We start from the raw sequence: 22616 nt of genomic DNA, 5'->3' as shown, positions 1-22616 counted from the left end.
CAATTTTTCCCCCAGTGTTTTATGCATAACGTGAAAATGAGTCTTTGACTGAGCTGAAGTTTGACATCTATATGTCTTGTCAATTTTATGCAATAGCTGATGTAAGGCAGAAGGGAGAGAAACAAGACGTTCATTTTCAAGCATCATGGTGATGTAGTTAACACTACTTATTATTCAAGTACCTGCCCACTTGCTCGTGATTCCACAGAGTACTGTCCAGCAAAACCTGAAACATTATTCCATCACGAAGGTAACCCACCTCTCCACTAGCTGTAATTACTTTTTTTTTTTTTTCAAATACACAACGACATTCTATTGTAAAAGTAATATTTAACTACATCACATCACCAGCGCATTTGGACAATGCTACCATGAATAGTCAATATAATCTGCAGCTAGAACTAGCTATCGGTACGGTAAAACTAACCTGTCTCACAGTGGTCTAGACCCAGCTCATGTTCCCTATTAGTGGGTGAACAATCCAGTGCTTGGTGAATTCTACTTCTCAATGATTGGCAGAGCTGAAATAGAAGGAAAAGCGAAAAGCAATGTCGCTATAAACGCTTCGCCATCGCAAGCCGCCGAGATACAGCCTACTTACTACTAATCAGAGCAAAGACGTTTTCCATATTCAAATTAGCGAGAACAGCGATCCAATCAGAGCAAATGTTATTAACATGTCAAATATGAATGAGAAATCCAGCCATCAATCTGCCAGACGTTTTTGAACCAACAAGAATAGCATAAAAAGGGGCTTTTGGGGCATTTCCAACCCAAATTATCTTGAAAAGATGATAAAAGGACATCAAAGATTAAATAAAAAAATGGTGTGGCATGGGACCTTTAATTGTGTCTGTTAATATGTTTGTATCCTGTTTGATGTGCCTTATGCAGCTGCTGAATGTAATTGATAAAGTAACTTGTAATCTAACTTAGTTAGTTTTAAAATCAAGTAATCCGTAAAGTAACTAAGATACCTTTTAAAGGAGTAACCAGTCATTTCATAATAAGATTACTTTTTCAAGGTAACTGTGTCAACATCGCCTGTCTTCGATTTGTTTGCAAGTAATGCAAATAGTTCGTTGACAAGCTCCACAAAACAGCTTTTTTTGGGCAAAAACAACTGAAGTGGGTCTGCTGCCATAGCAACATGGCCACAATGTTTCCATGGTGATGCTCTGTGTTCCAAACAAATTGGGCCATGAGGAGGGCACGGGCCGGCCCGTTGGGAGGTCCTCAAACTTTTTTGGATGGGCCTCATAATGCCCAACATGTCTTTCCAGCTCATTCAGTTGACTGAATATTCCCCCCACATCATAGATCATTTTTATTGGACTAATTTCATGCATTCAGACCCCACCTCCAGGACCTGAGGAGGGTCCTGAGGCCTTGGGACGCTGACATTGCTCCCGCCACCGGATAAATCTCCTCATCTCGCCTCGGCCTGATTGTTCCGCTGCTGCTGACAGCGCAGACAGCTCCATCAGTTATAGGTGATGGGGGGGAATCTGTCCCCTCCCCCCAAAAATAAATAAATAAATAATAACATGTAAAAAAAAAAAGCAAGATATATTGCAACATCGGCTTCTCGCAATAAACAACGGTGTGCTTTTTAGCTCTTCAGGCACTTAAATGAAAATAAATGAAAAACGGCAGCAAAAAGCTGAAAATAAGATCTCTTTGTGACAACTGGGTATTTTTTTGTTCTTTCATTTATGATGATGATGATCTTTCTACACTTATATCAATGACTTATTTGGGTCACGTCACACTTAATTGTCTTAAATAAGATGCAGACAGCAAAAAGGTGGAGTAGCGGTTAGCACATCCGCCTCACAGTGGAGAGATTCCGGATTTGAATCTCGGCTCGGGCCTTCTTGTGCGGAGTTTGCATGTTCTCTCTGTACACAGTCTTCCTCCCGTATTTAAGAACCACGCATGTTAGGTTCGTTGAAGAATATTATTTTGTACATAGGTGTGAATGGCTGTTTGCCTATATGTGCCCTGCGATTGGCTGCTGAGGAGTCCTAAGTCAGCTGGGATAGGCTCCAGCTCAGACACAACCTTCAAGAGAACAAGCAGTGTAGAAAATGGATAGATGGATGGGGTGCAGCGGCGTGGAGAGAGCTTTGGAGGGGCAGGTGCTCGAAGTAAAAGGGGGAATATTTATTTATTTATTGTGGAAACAATGTAAATATAATGTGGGCAAAACAATGCTCATTTGTGGTCACGCAATACAAATTTTTAGCTCCTTATTGGACAGTTGGGTAAGCAAACCGAGAGATTGTTTTTTGGAAAATGTAAGGTAGAGGTAGAGACCGGCTAAAGAAATGGACAGGGATACAGTACTAAGATTAGATTTTCTTTTAGGCTGGTAATAAACTACAAAGACATTCTAAAAAACCTTGCATTGCAGGCCATTGACAAGATCAGACTAAATGACACTGGGCGTTGAGGTTTCCAGCAATGCTGCGTGTCATCTGTTTACCCAAATTTATCATGAGAATTTTACCCACAAATTAGTATTTTGTGCACACATTATATCTATTTTGGCCATAAAAAAATAACAATATTAACAAAAATATTAGACCACCCTTCTTCAATTTCTTGTTCATTTTAATGCCTGGCACCGCTAAGAATAAAACGAACATGACAAAATATAGCTGATTCCACATTAGTTGATGTTCTATCTGACATGCATAGCTTTCATTGTATTCCAAGTGATTTTTTTATTTATTAGCAAGAAAATCATGAACATGTTTATAGATATAAGCTCTTACAATAAACTCTTTTGAGCTATTTATGTGTTATAATATTTGTCCAAACAAATGTACCTTTAGTTGTACCAGACATTAAAAATGAACAAGAAACTAAAAGAAATGAGTGTGGTTTATATTATTCCCATTTATGTGCAAAGCAGTGAGCACAAATTGTGAGTACAAATTGAGGAACGTTTCTTCTACAATAAAATAGCAATAGCAAGTCAGGTATGCGGGCTAGGTAATAATATCAACCTGAGCGTAGGACTTTTTTTGGGTCTTTATGACACATAATGTTTCAAAATGCTCCAAATTTTTTATCTGAAAGGGGTGGACCGCGTACTCAGACACCTCCTAGTCGGTAGAATTTTGCCCTAATGACCAACACACTCCACAATCCACATGATCTCTTAATGATTACGTTACTCATTAATTTGTCATAAATTGTCTGCCTAATAGTAAACTAAACATACACGACCTTTTTGTTACACTGCCACGACCAGCATTATCGTGTACATTAGTACCTGCTCGTGTGCGCACCATTGGTGATGCGTTCAAGAGGAGTTCAGAAATACATGTAAGGACATGTTGAATAGAGATTTAAAACATTATTATTATTATTTTTTTTTTTTTTTGGCCGAGTTAAATAACACTTTAGAGTTAAAAAGCTTCAGACAGGCTTTCACACATAACCACATGCAATTATCTTCCGTTGCGCTTCTCCTCACTAGGGTCGCGGGCGTGCTGCAGCCTATCCCAGCTATCTCCGGGCGAGAGGCGAGGTACACCCTGAACTGGTCGCCAGCTATTATTATTATTTTTTTGACATCAAGGGTAAAATGGGCATGTGCCAGAGCACCCAAAGCCGCTCCCCACTGCATGTAACTGGATGTATGGATGATGTGGCCCAGTGATGATCAAGGTGTTGTGCGCAGGCTAGTGCTCTAGTGGCACGCAAAATAATAACGATTATTTTTTCCTAGTGGTCAGGAGGATAATTATGATATCTACTTGGCACGATTGGAACCCCAGCTGACCTGGTACCTTGTCGTACTTTTTCTCTTGCCAGTGGAAAAGCTCCAATTGTGAGTTGTGTCGCATTGTCGAGTGGGTATCGTGCAGTGGAAAAAAAGTCAATTTTATGCTGGGAGAAGTTTGGGGAAGGCCCCACTAAAGTTCAAGGCATGTTTTGGTGTGTTTGGTTTGGAAGCAAACCAATCAAACACTTTTTGGACTGAATTAGAAGGCAGATTGTTAGAAAAAAAAATCTCTGACCTGACAAACCTCTGAAGAAAAGGACAACATTTCCTCCAGATGTGTCCCAATACTTCTGAGCATATATTATATTGTACGACATGGATGTGTGTGTGCCTGAGAGCGAGAGAGAGAGGGGCGCTGTCCTGTGCCGGTTGCCAGGTTACCGCTCTAATTGAGGGGCCTCCAGAGAGACGCTGTTATCAGAGGCTGAATCCGCTGCTCTGCTTGCTGTTCTCGTTCTTTTTCTTTCTTTGTTTCTCCTTTTTCCTTTTCTCTTTCTTTCTTTCTCTCTTTCTTTCTTTCTTGCCTTCCTCTCTCATCTGTACGCCCCCATTTGCAACTTCCATCCCATTTCCACATGTATTTTTCCCATCTCCATGAATGTCCAGCCTCAGAAGAATATTTTACCACGATTTTCTCCCCTCCTCCTCATACGAGAGCTGGCGCCGTCTCAGTGAGTGCTGTCGATACTTCTCTTGTTACTGTTTAATCTCTGCCTTTCAGCCCGCTTCCCTACTTGGCCCTCGGCATCCCTTTGCTAACTTCTTATCAGTGGCCTGCAATCTTGCTGTCGCGCTGTCTCCCTTTTTTTTTTATTATCTAGCAACAAACATGGCAGGAAATCCTTATCCTGTTACACAAGCGGCCACCCCCAGACAGCACCAATGTATATCCACCCACCCTCCTGACTGACACACACAAATATGTAGAACACTCACTCAAAATGGAAACAAATGATGTGTGGGAATCCGGTTCAAGTGAAACACAAAAGGAACATCTTTAAAGCTGGAGGACAGGATTTGGAAGTAACTATTTTCACATGGCAAAACACTCCAAATGGCACATTTAGAATCAACGGACACTTTATTAGGGACACATCCACAATCATGCCAATAACGAGATAACCTTAGCTCATCCCTCAAACACCGAGATCTTCGAACAATGAAGACGTTATACTTAATAACCTCTCACTTCAAAATCCTTGAACACTTCTTATAATGTCCTCACAACAGGGTGCAAATTTACCGTACAAATGTTTTACATGTCATGATGCCAAAAGAAAACCCTTTTTTTGGCGGAGCATGCCAAGCGGCATATAACATAAAATACAATGAAATCTTTGTGGAGGGGGTACATCATGAATCGGGTATTCAATTTCTCAGTTCTGGACAAGGGCGTGTCGGATCCTGGAATACTTTTATGAAATACGGCATTTCTCATTATGTTGATTGACATTGTCAAGAGAGTGAAAACAGCAACATAATATATCTAATCAGGTCAATGCAGTGAGAACTAAAACCCCAATAATAAAGATATTGCTAAATTAATACCTATCTGGCAGAGTTAAATAAAGCAGAAATAAGCATAAATTATTTTTTTAATCTAAGATTTTTGATACATCTCTTGTATTGGATCTCATTTGACTGTCCCTAAGTGTACCTAATGTTTTCTTCCTCTGCAGCTTTCCACACAGCATTCACTGTTTTTTTTTTTTTTGCTCCCTCTTCCACCTCCCGAAGTCTCCCCTGGAATCTTCAGGAAGCTCGTCTCTCTTGTGCCTTTCATCCACCTCTGTGCTCCCTCTGCAGGGCAGACTTGCTTCTCTTTTTTTTTTTTTTTTTTTTTTAACTGCAAAGTAGATGTACAGCTGTCATGTGCTTGCTTAAATCACTGCACAGTTCACAGATGAGAGGCTCTGCTGACAAGAAAGTGGCAAATCCCACCATGTAAACATCTCAAGTCTATTCCCTTGCATTTGTCTGCAAATAACAACATTGCATACATGCCTCATAGTCCCTACTTTGCGATGATGAAGAGGCGGATATGAGGTTGGACATTATTCCCTTTTAAGTCAACTGCTCCCTTGGCAACCAGCTAGCCATCAGATTCACAACAAAATCACACAACTCAAAACTCTCCAAATACAGGTCCCAATATGTGACGCACAAGTGTTCCACATTAGTACGTTGTGACATTTGTGGATTAATGATAAACTGGAAAAAAAAAGTCAACAAGAGAAGCTCACAACAATTGTCATCAGAATGTGTTTTAACTGACATCTGAAGCTGAGGACTACCTTGTAAGAGCAGTTTTCCTGGTGGACCATCCTTCACTGCATCCTAGAGCCACGCCGGCTGAGCTGGGAGAACAGGACGGGAGAGGAAGTGGGAGAAGATTCCCAGTCCTGCTGTGGTATTCCAGCTGGAGAGAGGAGCTGGGATCCTGCCCCAGTTCTCGATCTAGCTACTAAAATAAATTTTTGAAAACCCTAGTGCCAACTTGACCTGTCTGCCTCTCCTTGCCTTGTCAGTTGAGTTGTTCCGCCTGTTTTCTGGTGTTTATCAAGCGAGAGGAAGGGTTGTGATTCCCGATTACTTCCCCACCAAAAAGACAAAAAAGGGAGGGGAACGAGTGGCAAGAGGAGGGGTGTGGGAATGAGAGAGAGAGAAAAAGAAGGAGGGGAGCAGTGAAAAGCAATGCACACACTCACACAGTCGCCTCGCTGGAAAGGGGGAGGAGCCAGTGGGCTGAATGCGTGTAGGGTTGAATGGAGAGAGGAGGTGGAGGATGAAAGAAGGGGGGGGGGGGGGGTCAAGGTTGGGCTGTCATTGTACTGCGTGACACTCAGTCATTTTAACACAATTTCAACCACTATAGTACTTCTATACCCAACAACACAAATATGGGCATGAGAGCATTAGGGATAGCCCTAACAAAATGATGCAAATGGGAAGCCTACTTAGTACACTTGCACAGTTTTAAGAGACTCAATGCAAGAACAAATTCAGTGAAAAATGTTACTTAGTAGAGCGGAGACCTCCCCCAAGGCCATTCTTCCATTTTGTTTATCCTGGCAAAGGCTCAGTGGTGAGAGGGTGAGTCATTTTTGCATTACATTCACTGCAAACACAATCAAACATATCCATCATGCAATTTCTCAAGCGCTTGTCCTTATTAGGGTCACGGGTGACCTGGAGCCTATCTTAGCTGACTTTAGGTGAGAAGCATGCTACACGCTGGACTGCTCGTCAAACAATTGTAGGGCAGATATTGTACCGCTCACAAATAGGTACAGTACACTATGAGACAACTGATGTCCCTTAAGGTACAGTACAATCTACACTAATATACAATACAGCACCATTTTGTTCCACTCCTAATGTATCCTGAGGCTCATCTAGTCCCATTATTTATGAGCACTCACTGAACACTTCATTAGGTAAACTTGGACCATCTAATGTATCCAGGCCTTGACATTAACAGCCTCCAAACCGCCAGTTTTTCAGAATTGCAGCAGTGGTGGGTAGCACCGCCATTCACATTGGCAGGTGGTATTTCGATTGGGAAAAATATCTGTCAGTAACCCCCCCAGTCCCTATCATTTTCCATGTGGACTCACTTTCTCTGTTTGCTCTTTAAATCACAATGGAAACCCACCCTGTGTCTGCCCCGGTATAAAACATGGTACAGTCCTGTCATCTTGTCTCATCCTCTGTGTACCACAGATTGACATTTGGTTTAGGTTTGTTCTGTATGTTATGTTTTAGTGACAGGAATTGTGTTAAGTGATTGTTTTCTGTGGGCTTCACAATAAAGGCCATTCATTTTGGTGCCTCATTCCTGACAAGAGTACACACTTCCGACTGCAGAAACTGATGCTTACCACAACGTGGTTGGACAATCACAGATACGGCACAGCTTCGCCTCACTCTCTGCCTGCCTTTCTGGTGGATTATAATCTCAGCAGTGGCAGATGGCCTCCCCCTAATCCATATGCAGGCCAACCAACTCTCATAATCCGCTGTGCATCCCCTCATCCTCTACCATAACACCCACCCGTGACCGTAAACTCTATTTCTACTGTATATCGCCTAGTTGATCTTGTCTGATCTCAAGTAGAACACTACTGTCATAAAACCAGTCCATTTTGGTTTAATTAATACCACATAAGGAAATGACATCTAACCTGATTCTATTGAAGGCATTTAGTTTAGAAAGCTCTGCTTTGCTACAAATATTGAGTCAGCTGGAAATCACATTATAAATGAAATGAACTAAGCCATCAATTTGTCAATTATTATTTCTGTGTGTTTTGGCTCTGCACCAAGCTCCATCACCTCTTTATCTCCTTTATCCTCACAGGCAAGATCTCCCCATCCCGATATTGATGTGTGGCAGGTGACGCCACGCTTGCTGAAAATACGGCTCTTTGGATTAATGACGTGGATGCGGATCGATGGCCCCGCTGCTCGGTCCTTTGAGGCTCACGCCGAGAATGTGACCCGATACGGTTTGACCTGCTTGGCTGGTGCCGCATCCCGTCACGCCGGCTGAACGCAATTATCCGTGCACGACATTGTCCTGGGATAAAGTTGTTTTCTTGCACTGAAAACAGACTCTGTAGTTTACACAGAGTTTATAGTCAATGGGTCAAATGAGGTGGAGCACTTTGTGGGAAAGGGCAAAAAGACCATATAGGAAGAAGGTGCTCATGTGAAACATGTATCAAAACACAGAGGACTATTTTTAATACCACGCTCACGCAGTGAATCATATTTTGATCGGTAGTAGAGGCCGATTAAGAAAGTACATTGAGAACCCAAATCCCCATAACAACCATATTATTATTATTATACAGACAGGCTCAGGCACATTACACATTATGAATATAGTTAAGTATGTATGTAAAACACAATATTTGATGCTTTATATACTCCAAAACAGTTGCCAAACGACACACGCTGTGTGACAGGTCAGTCGGGTTCAGCATCAGCATCATACAGCTTGCTGGGTGTGGCTGACATTGACATTAGTTTCAGTGGGGCAGTTTTGAGGAAGCCCTATGAATTCTGCCAAGCAACAACTTTTTATCATCTATTGTCTTGGCGCAATTTCTTGCTTCTCACTTCCAGTGGTGCCTCTGCTTAGGGGCAAGGACGGGAAGTGCCCTCCCAGACGGCGCTGTTCAGCTTTCATCTTTCATCCATCCATCCATTTTCTGTATCCATTATCCTCACTAGGGTCGCAGGGCGTGCTGGAGCCAATCCCAGCTGTCATCGGGCAGGAGGCGGGGTACACCTTGAACTGGTCGCCATGCAATCGCCGGGCACATATAAACAAACAACCATTTGCACTCACATTCACACCTACGGGCAATTTAGAGTTTTCAATCAACCTAACATGCATGTTTTTGGGACCTGGGAGGAAACCGGAGTGCCCGGAGAAAACCCACGCAGGCACGGGGAGAACATGCAAACTCCACACAGGCGAGGCCGGGATTTGAACCCCGGTCCTCAGAACTGTGAGGCAGATTTGCTAACCAGTCGTGCCACGCTTTCATCTTTCTATATTTAATACAGACACAGCTCTGTAATAAACTGCAAAATTACTACGTATAGATCAACTTGTTTCAGTAGCCTTATTGGAGTAAGGGCACAACGTCGTCAACGCCTAGTTTGCCATTAAAACAACATGGTGGGCGTGGCAGACATTTTCAAATGGGGCAGCTTTGACGAATTTCTATGAATTCTGCCAAGCAACACCATTAAAAAAAAATGCCTGTGCTCGCAACCATTTAATATAATAATAATAATAATAATGATGATGATAATAATAATAATAATAATACAAATAATTTCAAAAACACCATGTTTGTTGAGCCATAAACATTGTACCCATGATTGTCAAAGAGACCAAGCCATTTTCAACATTTCCGATTAGTCAATAATTTGTAGAAATATTCGACCCACTTTTGTACTTGCCATTAGTATAGATTTGTGTTTCGGCCCAACGGCAGCAAAAAGGAAGGTTGTCTGTCTCTGTATGTGCCATGTGATTGCCTCGCCACCAGTCCAGGGTGTAGTTCGTGTTTCAAAGTCCACTGGGATAGGCTCCATCTCATCCGCGACCATGAACTGGATAAGCGGTGTAAAAAATGGATAGACTCAAAATAGTGGCAATACCTTGACCTTAACTACTGAATCCAACATGAAGGCACTAAAGCCTATATCTCTGTGAACAGAAATTCACACACTCCAACACACAGATTCAACATCTCTGATCTAAGGTTTGATATAAGAACCCCCTGCCATTACTATGGCAGGATTGAGTTCAAAAGTTACCCCTACCACCCTTCAAACGGTTGTCAAGGTTACAATCTGAGTCACTGCACAGGTGGCTACAAAGACAGCATGTCTTTATTATTAGCACAGCAAACTGCAGTAAACAGAGACCGAGCTTAAAGCGTGACTTTAGAACGGAGACCACAATTTAGCGAACATGGAGAATGGAGAACAGAGAACGTAGCTTCATGCCGCCTGTAACGTTGAATGTGAATTATGCATGCATGGAGTTGGGCGCTCGCTTTTAAGTGCGTCAACTCTCGCTGTGAGGGAGCGCGCAGAGTCGAGCGCCTCCTCTCATCCCACACATCCACACAACTCACACACACACGCACGCCAGGCGATGTGTGTTTAACTCTAACCACGTGGGCGTATTTATAGATGCAAACAGAAATGATGAATACTTCATCACAAGGCAATAATCCTGGAGGGACGACCAATGTGCTAGTGGAATGCAGAAAGAGCTGCAATGCGACTTCGACTGGAATGGTACAAACTAGAAATGGGCATTGATGTGTTTAATGCAATCGAGCTAGGGCAGCATGGTGAGCTAGTGGTTAGCTCGCCTGCCGCAGAGTTCTGAGCTTCGCGATGTGAACGTCAGCTCTGGCCTTTCTGCGTGGAGTTTGCATCTTCTCCCTTGTGCTTGTGTGGGTTTTCTCTGGGGACTCCAGGTTCCTCCAACATTCCAAAAACATGCATTTTGGGTCACTGAAGTTTCTAAATCAGTGGTTCTTAACCTTGTTGAAGGTACTGAATTCCGCAAGTTTCATTTGCTGTAATCATTGATCCCCCGTAGTTGGAAACGTAAAATACTGTGTGCTATTTGGTATCTTCAGTGCAGCGGCTTTTATGAGTGGTTAACCAACACTGTGTACAACAACAACAACATGCGCTCAGGTGGGGATACAAAACAGCGACCCTCTGGTTACAGGGTGTACGCTTATCCTCCACACAACACTGCCCACATGTTGGCATGGCCACATTGCTCCCCCACCAAAATCCATAGGCTGGATTAGTTGGCCAAGTTTGTTATTTCGTCGGTTATCAGAATTATGCAAAAATTCCAAGAACATTTTCTCATTAACTGCCTCTTAGGGAGCTCAGAATAGAGCGCTGCTCCTCCACATCAAGAGGGGCATGATGAGGTGGCTCGGGTACCTCCTTAGGGTGCTTCCTGGACGCCTCTCTGGTGAGGTGTTATGGACACATCCCACCGGTAGGAGGCCCAGGGAACGACCCAGGTCACACTGAAGAGACTTGTGTCTCCCGGGTGCCTGGGAACACCTTGGGATACCCCCGGAAGAGCTGGATGAAGTGACTGGGAGAGGGAAGTCTGGGCTTCCCTGTTTAAACTGCTGCCACAGCGAAACAACTCCCGATAAGCAGAGGGGAAAACATGGATGGATGGATTTTCCCATTTGGTGCTGGTCTGGATAAAGGTGATGACCCAGGAACCGTGAATAGTTCACTTACATTGGCGCCAGAGCCAGTAAAATAAGGCACCCACTTTCTAATGAGTATTCCAGTCCCAGGACTGAAGTGGAACAGTATTGAACGAGTCAGACGGACATGCTTAGGACCGCTCGGCCTTGGCGGTGGTCTGCATTCTACTGAGGGTCATTGTTATAATTTTCTTTCTTTTTTTTTCTCCAAGTCGTCTTGTGCATTTGAATTTCAAGAGGTTTAGCACTAAGCCCTGGCCTGGCTTTCTGTTCCGCTCTTCTGCTTCTTTTATTTTGCTACCAAAAAACATGAATGTTTACTGGTAATTCTTAAGAGAATTGTTGGAATATACTTTTTTTTTTATTGGAATAAATAAATACCAATCTAATATAATTGTTCCAAACAGGCCACATTTTTCTTTTTTTCCCTGCCATCTAAAACAAATATAAAATTCTTAATAAATTAAAGAAGCCATCCCTTTTAAACATTTTGCAGATCTTGTGGACGTCTCTCTGTATCCCGCTTCCTCTCCATGAAGACCAGCTTGCCAGCTCTTTTGCCAATCATCCCCCCTCCCTTCTCCGACTGGCATTTGGCTGTAACTACACTTGCTTCCTTTTCATTACTCCTCTCCATCATTCCCATCCCTCCCTCTGTGGCTCGCGGCCTCGCCATCCCTCACAGCGGGGGAGACGGCAGCCCAGATGCTTTTAGCACGCTGACATTTTGTGCCAGTGCAAAAACACTGCATAGCGAAGCAGGTTGGCTCAGTGTGAGGGCGAGAGTCTGGCGGTAATGAGCTCGCTCTGACATGGAGGAAGGGAGCGCGAATGTATGCGGTGCTCACCAGAGTAGCTCTAATGAGGCCTGCGGTGGGTCATGGAAAGACTGAGCCTGCTGTGACCACCAGGCTGTAGTAATACTTCACATTTTGAAATGTGTCCCAACATGTGACTACCAACTGGGTTAAAGACCGATAGTCCGCCAATTACACTTGCGAGTAGACACCATCCTTCACAAAGGAGGGCCAACGAGTAAAAGCAGCAACTTGAAGCGTAATTGCACCGAAGTCGGCAGTAAACCACGTGGTAATGGGGTGATTTTTTTTCAACACAAAAAATACAGTAGAATGCCCCAAACGTGGTACAAATTGCAGGGGATGAGGACTGAGCCCTGCTGCGAATAGCGAAAAACCCTAAAAATGTTGATAATTGCCTACATTTACTATATAGTTTAAACTGGACATATACCGCAAACTGCAGTGGTGCCTTTTGATGAGTTTAATTCGTTCTGTGACCATGCTCATAACTCAAAACATTCATATCTCAAATCACCTTTCCCCATCAAAATAAACAGAAATGTCATTAATTAGTTTCACTCTTTGCTAAAAAAAATATGAATGTGTAATGTGTTTTACAATAAGGAAATTAGCACTCTATAATAATGTACTTTATAAAAACATGTATTAACAACATTAAATACAATGTTTTTATTTCATTGTTTATTTTTAATTTGTGCCTCATGATAATTCTTTGTGGCTCCTTTTGGTGCGTAGCCACCAGGGGCAGACTGTGACTATTGTTATATTATTTGTTTATGTGTGCCCTGCGATTACCTGGAAACCAGTTCAGGGTGTACCCCGCCTCCTGCCCGAAGATAGCAGGGATAGGCTCCAGCACTCCCGTGACCCTTGTGAGGATAAGCGGCTCAGATAATGGATGGATGTTTGTTTTTAATTTGTGCCTCATGATAATTCTTTGTGGCTCCTTTTGGTGCATGGCCACCAGGGGCAGACTGTGACTATTGCTATATTGTCTGTTTATATGTGTTGCTGCACCGTTTGTGTTCAAATATCTGTTGCTTATAGTGTTACACCGCCACATATGTACATGGTATTTATTAGTCCATCAATGATGTTTCCTATTATGTGTTAGCATTTTTCTGGGTTTAGTTTGACAGTAAACTTCAACTTTGAGTGGCATTAAACAGCTTGGAGCTGTTCACTATCTGCCAAACTGCTGCTTGTTGTGACGTGAGTTCATTGCCACCATACGGCGCTCATTTCTTATATTTTTTACTCGCAAGTCAAAACTAAATATTTGCCGAATGACAGCTCGTATCTTGAAAAACTCCCACTCGGGTCACTTGTATCTCAAGGCACCTAAAACACCTTAATATCATTCCAAACGCATTTTACACCGTTACCCTGAAAAATCAATGGCTTACAGATGATTTGATCTCGAAAAAAACGCACCGCAAGTGAGCATGTGCAAGCAAGTGGCAAACACTCACCATAACAAGCCAGGTAAAACTTACAGTAGCTCCATGCAGTACAATCGCAATCAAAATGTATCTAATCTACATGCGTAGTTCCTTGCACCAATTCCTATTTAGATACGGGTTTAACACCATCTTGTAGGATCCTAGGGCATTTAAAAAAAACGTGAATAGATGAATTTGAAAATAGTGGACTGCGACTGTGCGGAGGACAACAAAACCAAAATTCTGTGGAAATAATGCCTCAAAAAACAATGTCAGCACATTTCATGAGACTTTAAAGGGTTAACATCACCATTTTTATCTATCCACGCATCCGTCATCCATCCATCGATCCATCCATCTATTCATCTGTCCCTCCATCCAGAAATAACAAAAGGTGCAATTGTGAATTGATTAAAATCATAATATAAAATATTAAAAACATAATCCATAAATAGTCAAACTGCAGCTAATGTACTGAGCAACAATAATGGAAATGTTTTATTATCTCTATTTATGAGAATTGTGTGTTTTTGTAGCTGTAAATGTAGATGGTGCTGCAGGCATGTGAGGAGATAAAAGTGTTGTTCTCTACGGCAACAGATGAAGCGCTCAGCACGCTAGGGTACAGAGCACTACACACACGCACTTACACACGCACATACACAGAACAACATTGAGACAAAAAAAACCTCCCTTTTGATCACAGCCTGTGAATGTGTACCCTGTGTATAATTGTGTGTTTTTAAACATGACTTAGTTATATTCTTAGCCTTGAATAAAAACGCCATGTTTACAACCCACTTCTGTGCCTCGCTGCCCAAAACTCTATAATTAGGTGCAGAGAAGAACAGTTTCAAGTTGCAGCTCCACCCAAATTAACATTTATATACACACAGCTTAAACACTTCCCTGTATGCATCATTCCTTAGACATGAGTTGAGATCACAACCCCATTTATTCAATTCACAGCTCTCGTCCTAGGCAATAAACTCAAGTTTGCCCATTACCAAGCTGCCCTGTGGGTTATGTGTATTCATCTGAAGTCTATGGGGACCATTCAGTATGTATAGACTTGTGTCAAAGGGACGACATGAGAGGCTGCCTCCTCACTGCTGCAGATAAATCCCTATTTCCTCCACAGTGCACTCTGACACTCACAGCCGGTGCCCCTCTTTGATGGTGTTTTTGAATTGGGGATCAAGGTAGAGAGTGGGCAGCCAATGCCCTCCTGCTGTATTTTGGACGAGTGAAAACAGACTTTAATGGTTCCTGACAGAGTGAGGAAAAGAACAATAAGCAGAGCTCACGAGCAAGAATTGTGCAAAGGCCATTTGTGTTTGGAAGAGAGGCCAGAAAAAGGAGAAGGCACACTGGATTCATGTTTGTGTGCTAAAAGACTACAGTAAAAACACAAACTACTCAAGTTTCTGGTACAGTTTGGAGGTTGTGTTTTCACCACTGGGTGTGTAGGTATAAATAGTGTGACATCATAGGAGCGTAACACACTGTACCACCAATGAAGTCAACAAATGGGGCTTTCACACTAGCACCCTTCATGGGTGGGCAGCCGAGACCTCACGGAGCCATGCAACACTTCACCTCAAGACTGAAAGTCTGGATGTTTTTTTCTTTAAAAGAAAAGAATGTGTGAAAATAGGTCAGATACATTGTCATTGTATTTTGTTAAAAATGAACAGCTGTAATCAGTCTGTGCAGAAGGAATTGGTCAGCCACAAAGGTAAGTTTGTGTGACTATTCCTTTATGCCTATTACACTGCTTAGTCAGCTCATTGTTTTATTTATCGCATCACTCATCACTAAGACCTTTGAAAAAGAGTTTTGGAAAATGATATACCACAGTTGTTTGCTTTGTGAGGCCCGAAAGGCTTTTTGTCTGATTGTGGGAAAGCCACGAGCGCAAACTTTCAATTGGACAGCTGGCACCCGGCGACTTAATGTAGTATTTTAATCAATGACAGTGTAATAAATTAGTAAATTTTTTTCTTTGCGTATTAAATTAACAATTGAATAAGATTTTGGGGTGATGTTGTGTTGATGTCAGTGTGCAATGGTGCTATTTAATTTGGCATTATAACTTATATTGCTATCATTAGCAATGTAAGGTATAATACCAACTTGAACTGTTTGGTAAATCAAGCAAGATGGCATTTTTTGATTCCTTGAAAAGTGATTTTAGGGATGCGAGGATTCTTCCCGATAGTCCCGATTTGTTGATCTGTCTGCTTTCAAATTGAAATGTGTCTGCTCCAACGCAGAGTACAATCTACGCTATCCATGGCAAGTTTCTCAAAACAGGATCTGTTCTTGACGAACCATGCAGCGAAAGGCCTGCTACCACCACTAAAACACCAACATAAAGAACAGGCCTTCACGCAAAGCCAGGGAATGCCACAGTTCACAAAGATTGATGACAAAGACGACAAAAAAAATAATTATGATCTGCCAAAAGGGTGCCAAAAAGTGGTATAGTTAACTCCTTTCAGACTGCTAGGTGGTCAAAGGGTTCAAGTCACCACCCTGCTTTGATGTGAGAGGGTGAATCACATCAGAATGACTCAAAGGGTGTGTTGGTATAACTTTTTGTGACTATCAGGAGGATCACCCAGATGAGGAGTGAAGGAAGTTTCCAGCTCTTCCACACCTGAATTTACCCACACTTACTCGTCATGGCAACAATTTGTTTTCAGTTTGTTTACCTGATAATAGGCACCATGATTATCAAGCTGAATATAAAAGTGAACTTTGACAGCAGATAAGATGACCCATTACAAGCTGAACTGCACCACTTTGTGAGCTTTCTAGGTCAACATAAATTGATTTCATCGTATAAAACTATATTAGTGTACTGATGAAGCACCATGATTTAATTTACCTCACAAAATAAGTAAGCAGCTGTCAAAACACAAAGCAGACAGTCTATCATACAGGCTGCATTGACCACAGTTGGCTGATTTGAACTATTTAAGGTGGTTTGTCTGTGTCACTTGCCTTTCACTCTCTCACACTCAGACAATCCCCACAAAATCATTTGATGTTCACCTAGTATTTTTTTTTGTTTTGTTTTTTGGCTTCAGGGATTTTTATGTGTAAAAGGCTCAAGGGAGAAATCACATATCAAGGTCACAACCAGGTCAAATGCCCAAAATCTTTTACTTTTCGCAATTTGAATCTGATCGCTTCCAAACTTGGTGGACATACAGTAATTAGGTCGCTACTCAGCTGGTTTGTTTTGGTGACTACTGACTTTTTGACTTTAAGGACAGTAACTAAGGTCAAAGTTCACCCATTACGAGGTCCAAAATCAACTTTCAACAAACCACACTGAGTCACATATCAAATTGAAGCTTGTGATGAGGTCTACCTAGGTATGTTATTACTTGGTCAACTCAATATACACTCATATATTGACAAAATGACCAAAAACTTTTCAATTGACTTATTGTTCGAAAAATAAACTGGACACAACGTTTCTTCTGGACTTGATAAACTCTCATTGTTGTGGTGAGCGAGGCTAACGCAAAGCAACGGCGAGTTGGACGGCTGCTTCATGAGCTGCTTGTGGAACGCCGGCGGACCGGTGTTGGCTCCGTCCAATACTCCACAGCCTTGCTCCATGTGCAGCGCGTAGCACACAACAGAGACACTTAAGGGAAAGTTGACTGTTTATTATGTTCGCTAGCACGCGAGCTAGCAAGCTAAGGAGCCAAACAGCTCGCTCCACAGCGGCGATGTCGTTTAAAATGTCTGCGACTCACTCAGAGTTGTTGTTTGTGTTAGTCCCCAAGTAACACACATGGGAAAGTTAACTGTTTATTATGCATAAAGTCAGTGGGATATTAAACCAGACTACAGTCAAAGTATTTGATTGACAGGTGAAGGGCTTGTCTCTAGCGCCTTCAGTGGAACGACCACAGAGTCCCGCAGCTCGAAGGCAAGCCATATTTTACATGATTTCAGAGGTATTAAAAAAAAAACAATTATCATTTATCGTGATAGTTTTTGGGGAAAATATGTCATCCTAAAAATTTTTGTCATTGTGACAGGCCAAACGTCACCAACCACAACCACAACCACCACTTATTCAACTCACAAATCTGCACAAAAACACATGATGTGATCCGCTGGTGATGGGAAACTTGAAATTTCCACTTTCATCTATAACAGCTTCAAACAAAGACTATGTATGAAATTATTATTATTGTTATTTTATGTTTTTTTTTTTAAATTGTTTTGGAGACTGCGGCCCTTGAGAAAGAAATGTCAACCTTCTGTATGTTCCACACATATTGCGAAATGAAAATAAAAGTGACCATACCATACGATCATAACAAAAATAAACACACACTCTTAACCTTTATACCTATTATTTGACTTTGTGTCAGAACTGAGCAAACTCAGTCATGCTTTGGATGAAGAGACATACAAAATAGGTCGTAGCCCTTATTTAAAGTAGCATTCAAATATACGTGTGTTGCATATTTGATGACTAAGCCGGCCGGCTCTACGTCCACAAGTCTGCACACATGGCTACTTTTGTACACACAACCTCAACAGACAACGTGTCATAACAGAAGAATGTGAAGCCTGAAGCTATGATGATCTGCAGGAGACTTTGCCCAACGACGCTTCCTTAATCGTCTGAATATTCTGACGTTTGAAAATGTCATTCAATTAATTTTTAACAACACAAAAAAAGTCAGAATGTGCTTTACCTGAGTTAAGTGCCCGACTGGCTGTGAGGAATCCAAGGTTAAAGTTAGATGAAAACTACTCCACTGACAAAAAAAATGGGGAAAAACCATACACCAACGTTGGCAGACTGTCAGACTACCATAAGGAGAAAAAGATATCCTTTGATGTAATAAAGGCTGTGTTTATAAGAGTGACTACCATAAAGGGAAAAAGATATCCTTTGATGAAATAAGGGGTGTGTTCATAAGAGTGTACGTGTGTGTGCGCTAGGGAGAGACAGTTCAACTCTGAGGCAGAGACGGCAAAAGTGTGCGTGAGCTGGAGGGCCGGACGTGTTGCAGCCAGTGGCGCGCGCACGCACGCACGCACGCACGCACGCACGTACGCACACACACACACACACACACACACATGGCCGACAGGGTTGAACCAGACACCAGAGCCTTGAGGGGTCACTCTACACACCTGGCTGAAACCCTCCACCCTCATCTCCCACTTCCTCCCCCTACTCAAACATACTGCAATGTAAACCCTAACCCCAAATTCCATTCCCTTGCTTTTCTCCTCAAATATCCCTTTTTGTCTATGCATTCTCCTTCCAGGACCTCTCACACTGTACGTGGCATAGTCTTGAGAACTGAGAGTAGTTGTTACGGTTGGTATCGCAGTGAGGCGACCTTGGTCCTTCTGCTGAACTCCAACATAATCACAGGGTTTCTTGAACTGCAGCCTTGCTCTGCCTTTTGACTGTCGGCTCTCCTGCTTTTCTGGGCTACAATGTCCTTGAAGCCTCAACCTTGTTTGCCTTATAGCCTCTTTTATACTTGGCAACCATTTTCCTTTTAAGGTCGATAAGTATTAACTTGCTCAATTGTTTCAAATTTTCACAGTTGCCCAAATAGCAGAGATGAGACACTTTCAACAGGTAGGTGACAACTCCATCGATAGTACAGTGACCAGAAAACCTCATTCAAGTCTGCCAGATAGGTATAAATACACTCAATTAGAGTCCAGACACTGGAAAGCCCAGCTGTTTTCTTTCAGTGTAAGCTGACAAATTGACTTATTTTGGGGAGGGAGGGGACTGACTGTATATCGTCGCTGTTGGGCGGAAAACGCGTATCGACCACCAAATATGGTCAATTTCCTGTCTTTATAAATCGATACTATTGTTCTGTCCCCGCATCGTCCAGTATTTTCTACACATTATTAATCAATTAAAAGTTTTGAAAATAACTTGAGAACAAATCTAATAACGGTCTTGAATTCTTGGACTGTCTGAGAAGTGTTGTAAAACTCCAACTCTCCCGTCACTCTGTGTGAGCCGTGTTGTATTTCGTGGCCTCAAGACTGAACATCTGGATGTCTTTTTTAAAGACAATAACGAGTGACACTAGTTAGGTTAGTTACATTTGAATAGTTAGGTTAGTTACATTTGAATAAACCTGTTTTGTAAAATATCTGTAACTGTAATGCTTCGGTGCAGAAGGAAGCAAGTAAGTTGCGTACAGATTCATTTCTGCCTATTCCACCGCTTAGTCAGCTCCCCTTTTATTTATTGTATCACTCTCGGCTCTAAGACCTTTGAACAAGAGTTTGAGAAGGTGATATTACCACAGTCGTTGGCATTTGTGAAACAAAAGATTTTTGTCTGGCTGGGGGGGGGGGGTCACTGTCAGTGCAGACTGTGATGTGGTGGCCGGTCATTAATCAATGACAGCATAAGAAATGCGTAACTTTTTAGTGTATTAAATTAGCGATTGAACATGATTTTGGGGTTAGTGTTGTGTTGATGTTAGTGCGCAATGGTATATGAGCGCAATATAAGGTACTGCACAATACCAACTTGAACAATGCAGTGTTTGGTAACTCGAGCAAAATGCCTTTTTTTAAATTTCTTGAAAAGGAGTGATTTTAGAGATGTGAGGATTCCGCCCAACAAAGACCATGTGCTTACTTTCCTTTCGGCTTAACCACACCAGTATGGCTTAATGGGATAATTTTTTTAAACAAAAAGAACAAGGCTTTGTAAAGTATGTGTTTAGGAAAGAATGGTGTTACAAGTCTCAGCAGAGGCCTTATTTAGAACTGCAGCTCGTTTTTGAGTGTTTGGAGTTTGCCCTCTGAGATTTAAAAAAGAAAAAAAAAAGGAGCCTGAGGGCATGGAGATTCTCTTAAATCACTGTCAGAGAAAGACATGCAGGTAAATGAAGAACTGAAGAACATGAGCTCACCTCCAACTCACTTCCAGAGCGCCTCGGAAAAATAATATTACTGTTTATTTTTCCACAGTGCGGGCCTTAATGCCGGGTTTGGGGTTCAGGTCCCGACAGGCTGCTCTCTGCCACGCGCCTCCGGAGTTTATTAGAAACAAATGACAAAAAGAGGTCAGCCGATCCACCTCCTGACCCCGCACGCACAGCCTGGAGGCAGATGCTGACATTAGAGCAGTTAAAACCACACCCAAGCTAAACAGACCTGCACCAATACTTTATTCGTGCAAACTGGATAGAAGGAAATACTCCACTGAGTGATACAGTGATAGTATGTCTTATACTACCATTCAATCCTTGCTTTGTTGAGATGTGGACACAAAGCAGGATCTTTAAATTGGCATTCATATTTCCTGTGAGATGCAGCGCGCACGTGTCTGTGCGCTTGCCAAGATGGCCTCAAGGAACAAAATGACCGCTACAAATTAGAAGCTGTAAGCTCAGCTCTGTCCATTCCGCAATGATGCTTCTGAAGCTCTACTAAAGCATGACGACGTCCCGCCAGACACTCAGGCGACACACACACACACACACACACAAACACATACACATCTTCAAGCCCATACATGAACACACACATTGTCTAGCCGCAGTGTCCCACCAGGCCAGGTGTCTAAATATTTAATAAAATTTTAAAAGTACCCCCCATCCCTTACTCACTTCTCTTCCCTTTTGGGTCATTGCTAAATCCTGCTGCCAATTTAAGGATTAAGACATTCAGAGGTCGCCTGGTATAGAATGAAAATAAGGTCCAACAATTTCTTTATCTATCTCAGCTGTTCCTTTGAAGAAGGTTTACCCTTTTAGGTGATTTCCCTTCATGAAGGTCAGCCACAGTATATTGTGCACTAACTGCAGGGGCTCTCAAACCTTTAGGGTCCGGGAAGCATTTTTCCTACGACCGCCTCATAATCCAAACAAAAATTTAACTGCCACGTATAGCCCTAAATAGCATAGGAATGAAAAAGGTGCCCTATTTTGAAGGAAAAGAGTCAAAATGTCATGAAAAAATAAGTTGTTATTGTATTTTTTTTGGGGGGGGGGTGTGGGGAGTGAATTTTAGAAGAATAATGCCGTACTTTTCAAGAAAAAAGATATGATTTTTCAAGAACAAAGACATCTGTTGGGATAAAAAGTGGTATTTTTTCCGATGTAAACTCATTATATTATATTCAAGTCAAAGTTTAACAAGGGAAGAAAGTCACATTTCAACAAGTGAATTTCAAAAACGAAACTTTATTCTCGTAATGTTACGCTTTTTATTCAGGAAAAGACCCCAAAACCGTGATTCTCGAACCTTTCAAAAGTAAGTACCACCTCAAAAAATACTTAGCTCTCCAAGTACTACCATCATGACCTGCATTAAAATACAGTAGCTGAAGTGTTCATCAAAAACCCAGCAGAGGTTTTATTACTATTTAATATAATTGTAAATCACTGTAACATGATGGGCAGGTTGAACAAAATTAAAACTTGGTTTAAATCTTCTTTTCCTTTTGACTTGTCCCGTTAGGGCTTGCCACAACATGTCATCCTTTTCCATGTGAGCCTATCTCCTGCATCCTCCTCTCGAACACCAACTGCCCTCGTGTCTTCCCTCATGACATCCATCAACCTTCTCATTGGTCTTCCTCTCGCTCTCTTGCCCGGCAGTTCCATCCTCATCATCATTCTACCATTATACTCACTATCTCTCCTCTAGACGTGTCCAAACCATCAAAGTCTGCTCTTTCTAACTTTGTCTCCAAAACATCTAACCTTGGCCGTCCACCTGACACCTTCTT

The 22616-nt window shown here is 42.1% G+C and overlaps 1 protein-coding gene across 4 annotated transcripts in view; it reads right to left on the bottom strand.

Moving 5' to 3' along the window:
* schip1 (schwannomin interacting protein 1) overlaps positions 1-22616 on the bottom strand; it is a 325572-nt gene that overhangs the window by 32060 nt on the left and 270896 nt on the right. The window contains exon 1 of one of the 4 annotated variants that reach the window (XM_061781840.1): positions 18580-18768. The exons of 2 other annotated variants lie outside the window; for them this stretch is intronic. In XM_061781840.1, the coding sequence (XP_061637824.1) occupies positions 18580-18669 (90 nt within the window). In that variant the 5' untranslated portion in view covers positions 18670-18768. Of the gene's footprint in view, positions 1-6093; positions 6464-18579; positions 18769-22616 lie in introns of those variants that run through there. One more of the 4 variants, XM_061781841.1, reaches the window with a different exon arrangement.

This window comes from Phyllopteryx taeniolatus, chromosome 8, assembly GCF_024500385.1.
Source record: "Phyllopteryx taeniolatus isolate TA_2022b chromosome 8, UOR_Ptae_1.2, whole genome shotgun sequence".
In the NCBI taxonomy this organism is placed as follows: domain Eukaryota; kingdom Metazoa; phylum Chordata; class Actinopteri; order Syngnathiformes; family Syngnathidae; genus Phyllopteryx; species Phyllopteryx taeniolatus.
The sequence above is the reverse complement of the archived record's forward strand: the minus strand, read 5'-3'. Positions and strand labels throughout refer to the sequence as shown.